The sequence below is a fragment of the Sinohyriopsis cumingii genome, chromosome 1 (assembly GCF_028554795.1).
Source record: "Sinohyriopsis cumingii isolate HCF-2022 chromosome 1, ASM2855479v2, whole genome shotgun sequence".
Taxonomy (NCBI): Eukaryota; Metazoa; Mollusca; class Bivalvia; order Unionida; family Unionidae; genus Sinohyriopsis; species Sinohyriopsis cumingii.
Genome location: NC_142961.1, coordinates 167,823,763 through 167,843,471, shown reverse-complemented (window position 1 = coordinate 167,843,471; position 19,709 = coordinate 167,823,763). Strand labels below are relative to the sequence as shown.

At 36.6% G+C, this 19,709-nt stretch overlaps 1 protein-coding gene across 1 annotated transcript in view; it reads right to left on the bottom strand.

The window, feature by feature from the left end:
- Positions 1-19,709, bottom strand: part of LOC149808342 (mediator of RNA polymerase II transcription subunit 17-like) — a 73,976-nt gene that overhangs the window by 17,794 nt on the left and 36,473 nt on the right. The window contains exons 10-12 of the mRNA XM_089975907.1: positions 11,238-11,294; positions 8,516-8,650; positions 5,029-5,152 (exon numbers count right to left, since the gene is read on the bottom strand). Coding sequence (XP_089832033.1) covers positions 5,029-5,152; positions 8,516-8,650; positions 11,238-11,294 — 316 coding nt within the window. The remainder of the gene's footprint in view (positions 1-5,028; positions 5,153-8,515; positions 8,651-11,237; positions 11,295-19,709) is intronic.

Here is a 19,709-nt window from a genome sequence, read left to right as displayed (position 1 = left end):
TTCATTCAGTAACAGAATAAAATGCATGAGTATTAAACATCCTGAACAAACATCATTGCGGGAAGAATGGATGGATACCCTATATAAACTATTCTCCTAACATGAGGACAAGTAGCATGCCATGACAATACATAAGAAGAAAAGAATATAATTCTCCTAAGGGACAAAATCCAGGTGAATCAAGTGAAAGAGACTGACCCATGCCCATCAGGAGGTTGTGATGACATTAACTAGGTCTGGTGGTTGAGTTATATCTGGGCTGCTGGCACAGGACCCACCTCATTTTATTTTCATATCTGTGTTGCTAGACACAAAAACTTCAGAAGACTGAGTGTGGATGCCACACAATGGCTTATATTATGTTTCAGATCAAAACCTGGCATTCAAACACGAGGATCACAGACTGTTCTAATTTCATTAGCTGAAATCTTCACGAGGACTAAATGATTTTGTTTGACATCTCTGAGTATACCAAACACATTACCCATTTCAGCCTTGATGCTATGGCTTGAGGGGTTTTCTAACCCTCACAAGAAGAGACATCGTTAAGTCAGCTTGACTATTCTCTATTCACTATGCAGTGATAGCATGGGGAGGGTCTTGCATCACCACTTCTCACAATGTATCAATCGAACAAATGACCAAATTTTGGTTGCCTGCTGATGGTAACCTATTCTTAGCACAAAGCTAGGTTGCAACATTATGACCACAGAACCATCTGACCTGAACTAGAGATAGTTTGAATCCATGGAATGAGCATGCAGCATGCTCACCTTGCATGCCAAAGCTAGGGCTATCAAAAAACATGTTTTATATGACAACAGCTACAGCAAGATTCTGGTTATAATCTTCAACTGAGGTAGTTAAGCCATGTTATAACCATGATGCCTGAAAGTGTTGGAGATCATGGAGTGGTAGCATTTGACAGTAATAGGGGCTAACCTTTTCTCCTCAACAAGCCAGAGAACAGATTATGCTGCTGATCCTACAGTAGTCTCTGAAAACCATTATTTTCCCTCATAAGCCTCAAAAGTGGAGGTTCTTTATGTTCAAGAGGTTCTCTCCATAATTGAAAGTTTAGATTCCTTTCAGCACAAGGCTCTTTTGACAAGAGCCTGGCATGAAGGTAAGCCTGTATGGGCAGGAATGAAACACCTGCAAACATGGATGTTTAACAGGCTGGGCTTTGCCAGTCTTTTCCTGGGAACATCAATCACTAAACCAAGTAGATCATTCACCCAGAACTAGTCCAACCTGAGAGGGGCAATCAGAATCACCCAGCAGTTTTGCTTTATTAGCTTCTATATAATGCTCAGTACCAGAACATCAAGTGAGGAGGGTGTATCCCTCTCAAATGGCTGATAATATGTTTAAGGCCCAGGACTGGAGAATACAAAGAAAGGCGGCTTTTGATTCTGCCTCATCACAAAAAGACTATCAGTGGATGCTCCCAACATGCAGAGATTGGCTTGAAGACCAGCAGATGGGCAGACCCCTTGGTGCGAACGGTCAGGATCCTTTTTAGCCAGGAATATGTGCAGAAAGTCCCAGATCAGAATGCTTGGATAACTGCATCTTCCAATTTCAACAGGGAGGTCACCACCACCAAGTTGTCTAACATGAAAACTACCCTTGCACAGAGTTGATCAGAGGATTGATATGAAGTGATATCTTCCCTTGCTCACCGTGCCACTGACTGGTGAAGCATGGCAACAGGTGGGCTACCCATCTTATAAACTGGTTTCTGTAACTTTTGGTCAGGACTTTTCTAGATGACTTTCTGCTGTTAATTCTTGTTTGTTGCATCACTGATGCATAAAGAGCTTTATTATGGATGAGTTAAAACTCAATGAATGAGTCAACTGGAAATGGGATGCCAGTGGGCCAGAGCCACAGAACACATCAAAAGAGAGTTGAGAAGAATAAATTCCACTGCTGCAATGAACAAAACCATTCATACTAAAATCCATTATTTGTTGGAACACACAATTATCTGTGCCACATATGCATAAGGGAAGTGAACAAGGTTGAGATCTGACTTCCTGTACATCACCAAAGATGAACTTAAGTATTTATGAAGGATGTCATCCAAATACACTAGACTTTCTTGATGAGGTCAACCTGAACATGGTAATGACAAGGCTGATGGTCTTCATAAATGACCATGGTCTGATGATGTGACCAGAATCTAGTGCATGCAATTGGTGTACTGTTCCTTGAAAGCCAAACTTGAAGGAACTTTTGTGAAGTCAGGTGGATAAGAACGTAACTATATGCACCATTAAATCAACATTGATTGCAAATTCAGTCCTCTTTACAGACAGCCAGACTGACTGTGCCATTTACATTTTATATGTTGATGTGGCTATGTACATGTTGTGCCAGCTGAAATCTATGACTGACCTAAGCCTGCTGTTGGCTTTGGCACTAGAAATAGCCTGGAATAAGACCATGGAGAGTTTGGTTTCTAAACTCTCTCCACTACTACTTGTTGAGTATACAGCACATCTACTACTATGAGCATTCCACCTTCTCTGAATCAGTTGAATGTCTGTCACTGATAAGGATGTTGAAAGGAGAGGAGGCTGGATAAATTAAATCTGAGGCCTCTCTGTGGCAATTTGGCAAATGCAAGCCTGCCAAAAGGGAATAAGTCTGGCACTTACAGACAGGCTGTTGGTGGGCAGACGGGGTGTTAAGTCAAGTCACTTATGGTTGTTGGGAGGCATGAAACCTTGCTTCCTATCTTTCTTATTAAACTGTCCCCATATTGTGGGGCTTTATTGTTTGAAATTCAACTGAGGCCAAAACTGCTGCTGTTGGAACAATCAGTGACTCCTTGCGTCAAAAGTAAACAATTAAATTGTTGTTGTTGTTGTAGGGTTTAATGCCCTTTTTCAGCACAAGATAGGCTATACATGGTGGCCAGTACAAATGGTGGAGGAAGAACCTGGGAAAACCCCGGAATGAACCACTGACCCACAAGAAGCTACTGGCAAACTTTCTCACACACTCACAACAGCCGAACCTGAGACTCGAACCCATGCAGACAGAGGTGAGATGGCAATGATCTGTAATGGGAGTGCTTTAGACCACTTGGTCAGTTGGGACCCCAAACAATAATAATTGGCTAATATAATGACAAATTTGTACTCATGACCTTACTTAAGTTACAATGAACCTGTTGGAGAATACTGTAGTATCATTTATTTTAGTTAGGCTCAGTTTTCATGGTTTTGTAAAAAAAAGGCATTTTTGTGGGTACTTAAATTCGTGGTTTTGCCTGTCAAAGTTTGCATATCAGTAGGTATTTAATTTCATGGTTTAACCTCTACAAATACCCAAAATAAAGAATACAAAAGAATAAAACTATGCCGACACAAACAGTGGACACTTTAATGTTTAAAGCAATACTACCACCTGTGTAAGTACAAATCAAAGACCTGGAATGTTCAATACTTACACCATGTTTTCCACCAAGTGAATAACATCAGTTAAAGCCGATGCAGCCAACAACACTAAAACAATACTTCCATCTCTATGAGTACAAATAAAACACCTGTCAAGATTAATCACTTTTGCCATGTTTTTGTTTGAGTGCACAACATCAAAGGAAGCCGACGCAGCCAACAACACTAGGCCAATCAGGTATTAAAGAAGAATTAAAGTCACACTTGCACAAGTGGTATGCTAAACAGGTCATGGATGCCATTACGGAAAAAGATGTTAATGGTGATGATCAGTGCACAGTATTAGTAAACCTTGCAACCGCATTAATCAAGCCAATTCACACTGAATGGATAATTGAAGCTCGCGTGCAATGAGTGATTGATTGGACATAATTATCAGTGGTTTTGAAAAGCTGACTTGTTTAATTCAGCAATTTGGGGATTATTTACCAGAGAAGCATTTGTGAGTACCATGAGACTTGATTGATGACACGATGTTGATACAGTGGCTTTATCCAAAAATCTGTGAAGTGTGAGCTTTAATACTCTGCTGTAATTAGTGTATATACATAAACACAGTGTTTCATTAATAATAGTGTTTCAAGAAATAGTTATAGTATTTTACAAGATTGTTGTTCTTTTGGATTAAAAATGCATGGATAAAATGAAATGTGCTTTCAGAAGAATTTGAATGTTTCAACAACAGTTGTACTCAAATGAAGGATCAATTTAAATAAGAATCAAATTTAATTTTCATATACTGTTATTTTGTATTATTTTTTCTTTCATTTTCAGTATTACTATTGTTTGAATGCCTTATGCTTTTTCTCTATTTTCTTTCTATCTTTACTTACCTCACATATCGATTTAAGGCTGTGAGTGTAAAATTACAGCTATCATATACCTTATTGAATGTGTGCGTTGAAACAATATAAAAAGATTTATAATTCTTGTTTCAAAAGGTTAAATAAAAAATAAAACAAACACATGTAAAAGCTAATATTTAATTACCAGATTACAGTATTGGCTTGATTTATCAAATACTAGTAGCTGTGTTAATCTCAAGGAACGAAACAGTGTAAGAAAATGGTCGGGGCAACAACGAAAACCATGAAAATTGGTCCCCCATGAAAACTGATGATTCTACAGTAATGTAAATATGTGGCTCATTTCTTTTTCAGCTTAACAGTAAAATGCTTGCAATCCACCTGACAATTTTTAATTCTGTCAAGAAATGACTGGCAACTGGCAAATGATAGTTTTAAAAATGCTCAACTAGGATTTCTATTTCAGTAAATACATTTATTTGCAACTGAAGCGGCCAAAACTTTATGTATATGATGTAAGTTCCTTACCAGAGAGAAGCTCTATCAAGTCTTAAAAATACTGCATACAGACTTTGAATAGATGCAGGCTTAAGTTTTGAATTAATAGTTAAAGTTATTTCTACAAATAAAAAAAAGTGTTTTCTTTAAGAATGCAAATGTTATAGTTACTACATGTATCCTAATGGATACAGCAGAGAAGAGAGTTACAATAACAAAATTAAAGAGCTTCAAGAATTCAAAGAATAACTTACCTGCCACAGTAAAAGATCCTCAATCTCCTTCTCTTCAAATGACAGAATGATTCTCCTCCTCTCTCGTGTTACCACCTTGATATCATTGACTCCTATTTCAAGGTACATGGACTGCCATGTTGGTCTGGAAGTAATAGCAAACTAACCTGCTGTCAATGCCTAAATTCTCTGGGAAAGAAATTCTAGAAAGCCACAACAGAAATATCTACTTTGTTCTAAATTTTAAAAAAATCTTATTCCTTGTTTTTCATATCTGCCTTAATGTACCCCAATTAAAAGGGTAAAAGATTAATTCACATCCGCCAACCCCAACCATAACTACTTTTTTACTCTAAAATTCAGTTACAAACTTGCTCATATCTTGATTCCAACATGTCCCGAATCTCTACTACAGACTTAGGAATTATTATTACCATATGTACTCACAAGTCCAACAGCAAACTGCACAGACCCAGATCTGCCATGCAGCAGCAGATCTAGGTCAATGCAGTTAGGGGTAATCAGTAGAACCAACAACAAAGACCCTGATCTGCCAGTGGATTATGCAGTGGCAGATCAGGGCCAATGTTGCTTGCAGTTGGAGTTAACTTATGGTATCTGGTATACAAGTCAGTAATATTTTTTATTTTTCAAATTATAGTAGTAGATTATAGCCTGAAGTTAAGTTTAAGGTTAATGGTTCAATAATGAAATCCAAGCCTGGCAAAACTATAAGCCATGTCTAGGATCAATATAATTATGCAAATATGTAAATTTTGTACTTGTACTTAATGCAGCAAACTTTGTCCATGTGCAGCAAGTACCATGCTATTTTGACTATATCTTTTGAACTATCGTTTTTGGTAATGCTAATAACCAAGAAACAAATTTACTTTATCTCTGTGTTTTCTCATGTCATATGCAGAACCATTTGACAAAATTACATATTTTCTCCAGTGGAATTTACTGTTAATTCTGGTAATGAAAGAAGAGCATTCTGACTTGGCCCTTTTCATTGTCAAAATCTCTTACACAGACTCAGTACAACTTTCTGTCATCGTAATCACTGCTCCTGTTTGCTGCAATACTGAACAGCCCAATTTTCATGGCTTCTGCAATTTTAAGTGAATTATCTTCTGCTAAACACCTAACAATATTTGATGATTTTGTTCTTGCACAAGCATAATTACTGCAATCAGAATTTTTGGAATTGAGAAACATCCATTTGAACAAAGGACCAACATAGTCTTCTACTGCTAGGGTGAGTCTGTGTTCTATTAAGGACTCGGTAAATAACATCTCTGCATTTATAAAATTTGTGTCCACAATTTAGTTCTGCTGTAAAAGAGAAGTTACCTTAGTATTGGAGTTAGTAAAACGAGCTAATTTAAGGTTTCTTTGTTTCACCATGATGACCAATATTAAAATCCTTTCCACACAGCCTGCAATGGGCATGAAGTTGCCCTAGAATGAAACACTGTACTGTGTAATTCATGCATTCATCTTTGAATCAGTTTTTCGTCTTTTTCTAATCCATCTGTGAAATTATTTTAAAAACATTTTTGCTCTAATACACGAATCGACTAGAATAACTCTGACTTGACTTTTAGTGCCAAATACCTACAGACTAGTTCTGTACCAGATATGAATCAGAACAAAGAATCTGCAAGCAAAGAATAAAAGTTAGAAAACCAGTCTGTTCTCTCCTGAACTAAGCCATACAGCTGCAATAAACAGAAACCAAGGTCAACAGTTTGAAATTAGAAACCAGCATGTTTTTTGGAATGCTGTTGTTGTTGTTGTTGTTGTGGGGTTTAATGCCATTTTTCAGCACATGATAGGTTATACATGGCGGCCAGTATTAATGGTGGAGGAAGAACCCGGAAAACCCCGGAAAGAACCATCGACCCACGTAAAGCTACTGGCAAGCTTTCTCACATGCCCACATTGGCTGAATCTTAGACTCGAACTGCCGCAGACAGAGGTGAGATGGCAGTGATCCGTAACGAAGAGCGCTTTAGACCACTCGGCCACTCGGGGCCCCCGTTTCTTGGAATGAGGGCAGCTGCTATAAATAGAACATACTACTGTTAGGAAAGTGCAAGCAAGTCTACGGACAAGCATACTCTTATGTCGTAGTTATGTAGAAGCCATCTTTTCTAGAATATGGTCTGAAAGATTAATGGGATGTTAATAAAAATGAGAAAACAAATTTTTTTGTGGGGGGGAGGGGTATATACTGAAAACACACAATCCGAATATATTTATGTGTAAGGCATAATTTAGTGAGAAAAAAAGCATAATCATTATGCCAAAAGCATAATGGTTGGCATGTATGAATATATGTTTGTTATATGTCCAGTTACTCCTTTATGTCAAATTTCATAGAAAGCTTCACTTAAAGATGGTGTGAAATGAGATATTGTGTGTTATTATGCTTGTTTGTGCCTATATCCACTTGTAATTTGTACAAAGGAGGACACCAAATTATAGGTGCAACTTTTTTAACATGTTGAAGTCAAAATATGAATCTCTGAGGTCAGTTTTATAAATATTCATTAAATATAAGCTCAAAGGTATGCAACCAGTGCATAAAAAATGTTGTTAACATATATTCAATTTTTGGCATACATGTAACACTTTTGAGACCCATAATCTCGGCCAAGCACTACAATTTTAGGTCAAGGTATCTAGTAAATAAGTGAAGTTATTGTGTGGGAACAGTTTTCCTCTTATCTGTTCCAGTAACTGAGCTTTGGGGCCCTAAATTGACTAGTTTTTATCTCTTCCCCAAGTGCAAGCTACCCATAAAGTTTGATAATGGTAGATGGTGGAAAATGAGTTATTATGCTGAAACAAAATAGGAAACAGATGGATGGACACTCATTGTTTAAAGGAATGGTGGGATTGGAATGGGAATTTCACCAAAATGCTTCTTGCAATATGTAATTGGTACTGAAAGAAAATGGTGCAATTCTGACTACCAACATTTCTGGTTTCATGAACAGTTTTGAAAACCAAACCTACTTGACCCTAGAATCAAGTCATGGCTTATACTTGTGTAATTCAATTAGCTATGAATACACTGACCTGCACATATAAAAAAGAATTTTAACAAGGCTGTATTTAATTGTTTTTCAAGACTTTTACTGAACCTGGTTTGTGGATATATCTAAAGAATGCTTTCACTGTTGCCAGTTCTTTAACATGTTTTGATATGTTAACAATTCTTAATTATGGATTTAACCAAACCGAGTATGTGGGCATATCTTGAGAATATCTGAGATGGGTTCAGTGGTCATCTATCTATATCAGGTTCAAAACATTTTGTATAACACTCGTGTTGTGAAACTTTAACTTGAACATAAAAACAAAATAAAAAATATTTGGTAACCAAATTTGGTATATTAGAGTTTGTTAAGAACATCTGAGGTATATAATAGCACAAATCAACATGGTTGCAAAATTAAATCTCTAAAAATGTGAAGATGAATATAAACTATCTAACCTCATGGCTTCATAACCCTGTGACGTAATGATAACTCTGACATTAGACTCCAGGCTGCTGTTTAGACAGCTCCAGTGTGCACAGATCTGAGGATCTGGGTATTTAGCTGCAACTGCATCTATTACCTTCATAGTTCTGCAGACAGAATACAAAATTTGTCATAAACCCAATTCAAAATGATTTACACACATGCAAGAACATAAAGATAATCAAACCAGAAATGATGAATGTTCCAAGTAAAATATCAAATATCTTATGAAGTGAAGACTAGAATCACTAAACCCTGTAGCTTTAATCGTCATTAACAATCTTTTATTTTAAACCACAACTATGTATAAAGTGTTCTTTTGAGGAAGTGCTTTCAATTCTAACTATGACAGCAACCTTTTCAGTCTATTTTGTTTTTTTAAAGGTGACTCATTCCTGAACAGCATGTCACAGTTAATTTGACCTCTGTTTATGCCTTAAAGTTTGTTATAAGGCCAAAACGAATGTGTTTCTGTTTGGCCAATCATCCCTGTTTTTTGTTGCCTACCCTAGCACTTTTTCCTCCCAAAGTAAAAAAAAAGAAGAAATTCAACAACAAAATTACAAAAAAGCACTTAGTGCATTATATATAATATTCAAAATAATATATATAATGTTTTAAAAAAACCACAACCACCAACGTAAACTACCTACCTACCCCAACTTTACAATCAGTGCAACAGGAAACACAAATTTTGGCCTAAAATGCTAACAATGGGTCACAAATGTTTTCTTTCATGCAGTGTAATTTATGCTTACATCACCATAACATTTCACACCTAACTAATTATTAATGGTAATCCTGATTTAATATCTGTATTCCAATTTACTCATCTGGGACTACAACATTTTCTACCAAGTGTGTCATGGACTCCATCTTTTGAAATCCTGGTGAAAACCTGGCTACTGTCAGAACACAGGACAAAATGATAATCATGGGTTGAGGTCCTTCAGTTTTTATGTGTATCCTGGAAAAATCATGTCTGTTTATTGTGGATCTAAATGAAATATGCCTTCCAATCCCAATATGTCATTTTTCATGAAATAACAAGAGCTGTGAATGGGTACTCACCCACTGATAATAACACGGGTAATAAAATGAGCTATTGGGAACCCTTGAACTGTATAAAACCGTTTCTACCAGTGCATTTGGCCCCATAAGCTCTTGACTTGTAAAGGCAGCACTCACTTTGTTCTCAAGCTGACAATCCTTCTGATCTAGCCACAAATATAGTACATGTACTTGTCAGTGCCAAGTAGAGTTATGCCTCTTCCAGTCAATGTTTGAATTAAATAAGCTATAAGCTTGTTTTCCTACGTGATAACCGTATGATTAAGCCGTGAGTGATACCTGCTATTTGATCTTGCTACACAATCGATGTGTTCAATTGCAAGCATTAAGAGATTCTACAAACTGTATGATCAAAGTGTTACATACAGAGCTCAAGCTCAGTCTCTACATAAGCTCCTGCATGACAGTGAAGCCAAGGAAAGTGTCACATGATATTTATGATGACTAGACCACAATGATTTACTAGATGGTTAAAGATTTTGGAACTTTATCAGACAATGAGAATGAATTCTTGGACTTTGTACCAGATATAATAAGGTGGTGACATTGAAAGGATATTGTGAATTTAAAAAAATGTGGACTTTACTTTCATTGTTTATTTTGTAAGACAGGTGGAATTACGGGCTAATGTAAATCAGATCATTTAGATCTATTTTTATATCACTATCTGACCTATAATTGAATTCACAGGTTGATCACAGAAATTGATTTCAAATGTCAAGCATTGTGGATTTTAGTGGATTTAATTAGAACATATTATAAGTTGTAAATCTATTTCAGGGGGTGCACAACCTTTTTCAGCCAAGGGCCAGATTGCATTTTCTAAGACCACTCGAGGGCCACAAAAACTAATTTCTTTAATATAATTACTGTTCACACGCTAGATTCCTGTGTTGTTATAATTTGGCCTTAGGGCCAGACAGAACAGGAGTTGTGTACCCCTACTCTATTTGTAACATAATCCAATTAAAAATACCAGTATATTTCACAAGTTTTGTTGCTAATCTCTCTCTTTCTCTATCTATCCAGTTGGGTTTGTTTATTTTTATAAAAAAAGGAACTCTGACTCACTGATGACAAATCACTCCTTCAGCTGGACCTAACTTAAAAAATACACCCCAACTTATGACCACTGACAAATGTATGCCTCTCATTCCAGAGTCAACCTACAACAAAGTAGTTCAGGTCTGTACACATTTAATACAATTTCCCTTTGACTGGGTACCCTGGTAACTGATCATTAAGATCCATGGGTACCCAGCAGAATTTTTCTAAAAGCTTCATAGCTCTAGAGTTTGCAAGATTTTAGCCTTTTCTTTTATTAAATGCAAGATCTTGCCATAACTACATACTAATTAATCCAGAACACTACAGATTTTTAAAGCATAATTTTGTCTCGCATTGTTGAAGATATAACTTGTACCATTTATTTAAACTTTCCACGCACTTGTATGTTGTTCTGCTCATCAATTTTTAAGTTTAAACAAGGTTTCTTTCCATTTTCACAGTAAATATTGTTATCAAGTTTTATGATATGCTGGGATAAAATTTACTTGTCTAAATCAACCTACCATAATTACACTATCTGTGAATCAATTAAGACTAATTAAAAACACAACCTACCTTAACCTTAATACATCATGCCTGGTCTGTTTGATGATCTGTTCCAGTAAAGTCTCACTGAAAAGGTATAAAAATAAGTTATTTAGCTGTTATTGATAATTCTTGTTCTTGATTTGTCCTGGCTACCACCAGGCCAGCATGGTAGGGGTGGATCCCGTATTTAATATCAAAAGTACCCTAAAAGCAGGCCCCTATTTGCTGAACATAAACACAATTGTGATCAAAAGAAGAATAGTAAACATTGATATAGTGCTTGTTTTTTTCACTGAAAATATTGGCTATTCAATAGAAATCGGAATAAAAATGTGCAACTTTTAATAAGTCATGTATTTTGTTAATTTTAAATAAAAAAATTCTGACTACAAAGTAAATAATAATGTTATGTTGGTACATGTAATGCTTACTGCTGACATTTAAAAAAAAAATTTCTCTGTCACTCCAATCATTTTTCATTATTAGTCACTGTTGTCATGTTGAACTGTTGTACTACTTGTATTATGTCAGGCTAATTTAAATTATTAGTACTTATACCCAATCCTATTGTATCATACTGTGACAAAAAACATGTTCAAACAAATAAATATTAATTAAATAATTTTTGTTTCACTTATATTTTTTAAATTTGGTTTCAGTGTAATCATCATAAATGTGATATGTCCTCTTGTATTCAAATGTAAAAAGTGCCAATCAACGATCACAGTAATGCCTGTTTTCATTAAAACCTAATTAAGATCTGACTGCGTTTTGAGTGATTCCAACTTGTAGTAAGAGTGTTTACTGCATAGATATGATCATGATCAAGTAGACATGTTCTGTATTTTTCAAAGTAATAATCTCATTCTATCAAATCAAGGTGGTAAAATAAAAAAAGTTTATAAGCATGCAACTCTAACTTGTCTTGAAGTTAGCAATCACAGCCATGTGTCAAGTCAACTAATTTAAATTGAACAAATGTGCACTGCTTGAAATATTATTATTTAAGTAACTTAGCTAAAATATCTAACATTAATCAGCATTTGATCCCACTTATTGACTACTATGATCAAGAACACCAGTGGAACCAGCAAAAGGTATACTAGGTCCATGAAAAGCTAAGTTTCAAAAATGCAGATCATTACAGATAAGCAGTTAAAAAGTTTGTAGGAAACTTAAATTCCCAAACTGGTGCTCAGAGGTTTACCAAAGGATGAGCAGAAAATTAGTGGTTCTATTGAAAATGTTTACTTCATTACATGGTTTGAGGGACTTCATATGAAAAATAACAAAATTAGAGCAGTTATAAAAGTTTGATTTAATTCTGATGAAAGTATATAAAAGTTGTCTTTATACTGCAGACCTGCCAACCCTGACAAGTCTGTCTCAGTAAGGCAGTTGAATTTTTTTCTGTAAGATTGGCCAGTTTTCAGTAAGGTGTAACAAAATATCAATAACTACTATTGTAAAGCTGGAAAACGTAATTAAAAGTTTGACACAGCGTCGATAAACATTATGTTTAACTGAAAAGTTTGTAAAATACGAGTAGACTTTATTTACCACTAGTACAGCACAAACTTTAGTTCTGAACCCTATGCAACTCAATGGCTTGTTGCCATCTCTCAACTTGACACAATTCTTGTAAATTCTTTTTCCATTTCACATGACAATGGCAATCATATCTCCTGCCACAAGACATGTTCAAATTGGCAAATGATATCCAATAAACAAAATTGTGTCCGTTCCAACTTTTATTTACAAGAATCTGAATACTCCTTTTTATTCTTCTGTGCTAATTTTTAACACTTTTTAGAAGCTTTTTTCCTCTTTTGTCTTAAACATGCATTGCTTTCTGGATGTCATTTTAAATTTTTTTATAATCAACAGTTTGATCATGCAGATGCTTTGCATGAACAAATAGGTGCAGTTTAAAGCATCTAGGGTGCTGCTGTAAAATTAGTCTGGTTCCCTTACTGATTTCACTAATCCTAATATGAAACCTGGATCCATATCAAACATGGATGAACCAATTATCCGGATTTTGCGGCAACTATCATTCTCCGTAGTTTTTGCTTGTACGCTGATAGTCCATATTTTAAGGGTAATTTTCATAAGACTTATGGCAAAATCGTAAGAGTTGGCAGGTCTGATACTGGCTCATTCAGTAAAGTCAGAGATCTAAGATTTTGTGCTAAACTTAAAAGTGAAATAAAACAAAATAAAATCCAAATGAATGGTCAATTTGTGGATTTCCAATTAAAGTTCTACACTTCTGGTGAATCAGGAAGTGGAGGTTAAGTCAGTTTCTCCCTGCTCACTAGCACTAATTGTTGTCTACATGCATTCTTGCTTGATGCCGAGTAACGGAATTTTCCCAGCAAGAGGATCATTCACCATATTGTTAGATTTTAACTTCCTCTTCACAAAAAAAGATGACTGTCAATGCTATCAGAGTCAAGAGACAATAACAATTTTGTTACAGTACCAACAGCAGCAGAGAAAAGTCACTCATGTGGAATCAATGTGCTGCAATGCAAAGGAGCCTCCATGCAAGTTCTGACATTATGGAGAAATTTTTGGAGTTATTGCTCCAGTAAGCAAAGGGGCTACTCTTGCTTGAAACTGGCTTCTCATAACTGTACTTTAGCTTCAACTGAAACTACAACAAAACAACTGTCTACCTCAAAATAGTCTCCTAACAAGAAAGCCTCACCATTCTGAGCCAGCCTTCCATGTACACCTGTCTGGTAAGTCATATTATTTTCAGTACCTGGTATGGTGCTTGTGACACTGTCCAAGGAAGTAAATGTTGCATGAGGGATAATCATTTCTTTTGTAGCAGAAAGTATGGCCTTTTGGAAAGTTTCATTTTTCTCTTTGGCTAAATAAATGGAGTGAAATATATCTGAGGTCAAGAAAAAAAGCTGGTAATTTTCTGTAAGGAAAATACCTGACATTATGATGAGAATAATAGGATCTATGTTGGGGTTTGGACCAAGACAAGGAAATCCCAGTCAAGGAGCATAGTCTCATGGGGAGACAAATAATGTAACCCTGTGATGTGTGTGTGTGTGTGTGCACATGCATGTTTAGGTGCATACATGTGTGCGTGTGTGTCAAAATAGTTTGTATGGTGTTATCAAAATTTGAGAGACCTTAACTCATTCAGCCCCAATTCTGCCTGTAGGCGTGATGAGGTTGTACCCTATTTCCGAGCTCTGCAGCATCAAGGTCATTTAAGATACACCGACGTGGGTGGTATTACAAAAAAGCAGACAGATATAGTTCTACAATGATATTAAATAATCTGGAAGTTCTAGTTGCACTACAAAATACAGAGGGAAAAACCTCATTTTTTGGACCTGCTTTTTTTCCACCCAAAATTTGCTCGTGGTTGGAATGCGATTTTGTGTCTGGATTTTAGACCTTTTGGCCTCAGATCCGAGGCAGACTGGTCTAAACTGCACACAGACAGGTGAACCTTTGCAAAAACTAGGATAAGGTGGGCATTTGGAATAAAGAGCAGTCTCCATACGAAAATGATGGGTCCATTTTTTACCCTTCTGTTCATGCGCAAGCAAAATAACCAATGGAAAACGATGTTTCTAATGCAACTAGGCATTAGTCTCATGGAAAATCTGTTGAACGCCGATCTATTATGATGTATTCAGAAATAGCCCCCAAAATGTCTTTCCTACTTGCATTTCAGGCGAAAACGACAAAAACCTCTGGGGCCGAATGAGTTAAGTTGCCTTTTGAGTGAATTTCTTTTTGTTATTTATAGGTGGAATCTGAAAGATCAGCTAAACCCTAAAGCAGGAGGAAAAGATGTTTCTTACCTTTCTTCTCCTTTTAGAAGCTGCCAAATAAAAGCATTTAATAGCTCAATTTGGACATAACAGTCGAACTAGATCATCCACAGCACAGATACAACTCAGACTGGGGACCTCAATCTGTTGTGGAGAAGCTGTTTATGCTAAAAAGATGCTTGGCTGAGGAGAGAAGCCAACTCACAATTCCACTGGACCTTGTACAGCCTATCTCAATGGATAGGCCATGAGGCTTGCTCCTTCACTGCGCAGAAGTTAATGACAGTGGGTTCAGGGTAAGGTTCTTATTGAACTTCATTTAATGGTTCACAGCGGGGTTTTAGTTTGAGATCACAGGATGCAAGAGAGATTCTGTCCAGGCATTAGCAAGTGAGACAATAGTCTTGGCAGCTCAAAAAACATTAACAAGTCTGTTAATTCAAAGTCCAACCCATGGCCAGGTCTATCGAAAATTTGAGCGTTTGATTGGGCTGCCCTATAGCCCTTGATAGTATATACCAATCATCGTTTCTCTTAAAATGGGAAAAGAAGTAAATTAGCCACTCTGCTTACAGTATGACAGCTAGCACTGACATATTTCCTACAGCACCAGTCCCCAAAGATTCTACACTTGGTATGAAAGACCTTAGACAATAATCATCTCCTGGACTGAATAATAAACATAGCAACTTGTTTGGAACTGGTCTTGGTGAAGAGATCATTTGAAACAAGCCAAGTGAAAAGGAGGAGACTCTTCTCGTTGTGTGGGAGACAGCCCCTGTACCATGACAGGAGATCCCTCCTCCAGGGTACCGTATTTTTGCGTATATAAGACGCATCTTATACAAAATTTTACTTACCCCACACCCAGGGTGCGTCTTATATTAATGGGCGTCTTATCTAAGTATTTTTTAACACGAACGAATGGTACAGTGTGTGATATTGAAGGACGATTATTGCGGTCGATATTCACGTTTCACGATTTTCATTCCTAGTTGTAAAAACAATTGGGTAAGTGTTCAGTAATTACCATGTGTACCAATCCAATGCAGGCCACTTCAAATTTCAAATCCTTTCGTTTCATTGTTTTGTATAATTATTGCAGATCTAAGTTTAGTAGGAGTAAATGTTTTAAATTTATATAATATAGTATGTTTAAATAGTTTTGTTTATTGTTATTAATTATCACAGCAAAAACTACGGCGGCTATATTACTTATACATCCGGTTGGGTTCAAAGATACTTAAATTTTCAGTATCTTTGGTGGGTGCGTTCGAAAACAAGACAAGACTAAATAGTTCGAAAACAAGACAAGAATTTGTTCAATATAGGACTTAAATATGAAAATCAGTTCTACCATATATTTAAAAATTTTATTAAACACAATATAATAAACTGTTACTAAATAGTGTTTGACTTGATCAAAAATCAATGTACTGTATTGTTCTATTCATCTTCATTTTCGGCGTCATCAGTTTCGGCTTCAAATCCATCGAAACCTGAATCAAATTCACTGTTGTCGTCGTGGAATAACTCCATAACTGATGCTAACTGATCCTTATTGGCGTCAGTGGTATCGGATGCAGCTGAGTCGTCGTCCGAAGAACTGATATAGCTAGCCGATTCGGGAATTATCCCACACTTTCTGAAGCCATTGATTATTGTTGTAGTTTTCACTTTCTTCCATGCCAGAAGAACCCAATTACATGCCTCTATGTACGTTGCACGACGTTGTCGACCAGCTGGCGTGAAGGTGTGTTTACCGCTAGTCATCCAACGATCCCATTCCTCACGAACAAAAGTCTTAAACGGGTGATTGACGGCAACATCCAAGGGCTGTAGCTTGCAAGTCAGGCCACCTGGGATAACGGCTATGTGGGCTCCAGCATTGTTGATGTGCTTCTGCACAGTTGTCTCCTTATGGGCAGCCACTGCATCAAAAACCAGAAGAGATTTCTTCTTGAAAAATCCACCTCTTCTTGTTCTGAAGCATTTGTCCGTCCAGGTCTGCATCACCTCTGTGTTCATCCAGCCCTTTTTGTTACAGAAAACAACAACTCCAGCTGGCAACATTTCTCTTGGCATGGTTATCCTTTTAAAGATAACCATGGGTTTCAGTTTTCCTCCTGCAGCAGTGCAGGCCAATACAACAGTGAAGTTGGTTCGTTCATGTCTGGTGGTATCAATCGCGACTGTCTTCACTCCTTTCTCTGCCACTGATCTAGTAGCTGGAACATCGAATGACATTGGAATCTCATCCATATTGACGATGTCATCATCTGCCAACTTCAGTTCACTTATTTCCTTCTGAACAAAGGTATGGAAAACATCCAATTTATTCTCCCAATCGTCCAGAAGCTTCTGTCCAACAGTTGTACGTGACCAGACTGCAAGATTGTTCCGTTTCATGAACTTGTACACCCAGTTGACATTGCCACCACGAAAGTCTGTGATCTTCATTTCTGTAGCAATAATTCGAGCCTTCAGTTTGATCACTATCGTTGAAATGGCACGGTTACTGTCACGTTGCAAACGCACCCAGTTGGCAAGATTTTCTTCCAAGTTCGACCATCTTGCCTTTCTACCTCTACGAGCTCATTTCCTTGGATTCATCTTCTTAATCTCCTCTTCCTCCAACCTCCAATCACGTACAATCTTCTCGCTGCAGCTAAATTCTCTTCCAGCAGCTCTGTTGCCACGCTCCTTGGCAAACTTGATGACGTCTAATTTAAAGTCGGCCGTATATGATTTTCGCTTCGGCATCGTGACAATTTTATAAATTTTAAAAATGCTAAGCAAATTGATCACTCATTTATATATACCGGTAATAAGAGACTGTTCCCACGTTTACCGGTATATATGCTAACCGCATACATCGGGCATTTATTGGTCTATGTACGGTACTAATCCCACCCGCTGAAGACTTGGCCTAGCAGACCAATGAAGCCGCCTTTACGTCTGGCGTTTATTGTTCTAGAATCTAGATACCAGGTACTCAACCCATCCGCTATTGGCCCAGCGGGAGATAAGAATAAACGATAACCGTTGCGGTCCTGCCTCAGACAATTCTTTGATCTCAACTAAAAATGGTAATGAAGCCTTGTTTACATCCGACGGGTGATGAAACATTGGACAAATTTTCATTTATGATAAAGGAAAGGAAACCACTGGAGATAAATTGCTCAGTACAGCAGATGGCTAGGCCGCGTGCGTCTTATATTTGTGGGCGTCTTATGTAAAATATTTTTTACACAAATCGTCAAAACCCGCGTCTTATATATGGGTGCGTCTTATAATTAGGTGCGTCTTAAATGCGCGAAAATACAGTAATGTCTCGCAGCAAGACAAGAAAATCATGGGCTTTCCTGCTGCCACACCCACCCATACCCTGCTTAGCCATTGCTAAAAGCGAATACTGTAGAGAAGATTTATTCAAAAACTTCTATAAAAATAAATGAATAAAGGTATAAATATATTTGCATGGAATAAATCCATGCTAATATAACAGCAAGAACTTATCTTTCCTGGGTGTTGTCAGAGAAAATTAAAACAATGACTGATGTTTTAATACAAAAACAAAGCAATGCTAAGATGAGAATAAACTGGTGTTCAATAACTAAACACGCTACATAATATGAAATACTGATTTGCGACTTGCCTTTCAAGATAAAATACCCTAAGTCACATTTAAAAGAAAATGTGAAATATGTTGAATCATTACTGTGTAAAACGATAAACAGACCAAGTCTACAGGCCAAACTTACTAATGATAAAAGCAATGAAACAACCAAATAATGCCAAGTTAATTAAAAAAATGAAGTCAACCAGCATTATTTGAGAACTGGTAACAATTAGCAAACAAAAATGTTAAAAAAACAAGTTTGGGCTAATACAAAATAATAATAAGGAATACCATCTAATAACTATTTTGAGATTGTTCTTGTGCTTTGTAAGTAATACACAACATAAATGGAAAAACTGGTGCAATTCCTACTTTTCTGCAATATAAAAAGCACAAGTCACATTAAAAATTGAAGGTGTTAACATTTGTTACTGTAAAAAAACAATAAACTGATCATATATGAATCTGCAGACCAAATTTGGCAATTAGAGGGATATTTGCTAAATACCTACCTGAACTAGACATAAATTCTCAACAATAACAGTTGTGCTAAGGGCTGTTCCATTAAAACATACATGTTACTCAGGGAAGGGACTTTTAAACTGGGGTACTCACCCATAGATGCAATTTAGAATTTTCTTATCATTTTAATATGAACTCTGTGAAATCAAAGTACCCTGGCATGTATTTTTTAAAAAACTACCTTCCCTGGGTACCATGCATGTTTAAATGGAACAGCCCTAATGCCCATATTGTGTAGGAATCTAAATGCAAGGTTATATCAAACGTAACTATGGAAATTAGAACAGCTCAAGACAGGTCGATTCAAACCCAATTTTTTTAAAATTTGGGATAATTCCACATGATAAAAATGATACACATGAAGAGAAAACTTAAATTATGATGTAAAACATAAAGCGGAGGCAATTTCTCTACAACAAAGAAACCTAAGTGCCTGTCATTGATGCAACTGGAAAAAGAACAAAGGTCAATGTGCACGGACAAGGTATCTGTGTGGCAGACCTGGGGTGATCTTGTTTTCTGAAATCGTCTTGTTCACCCTAATGG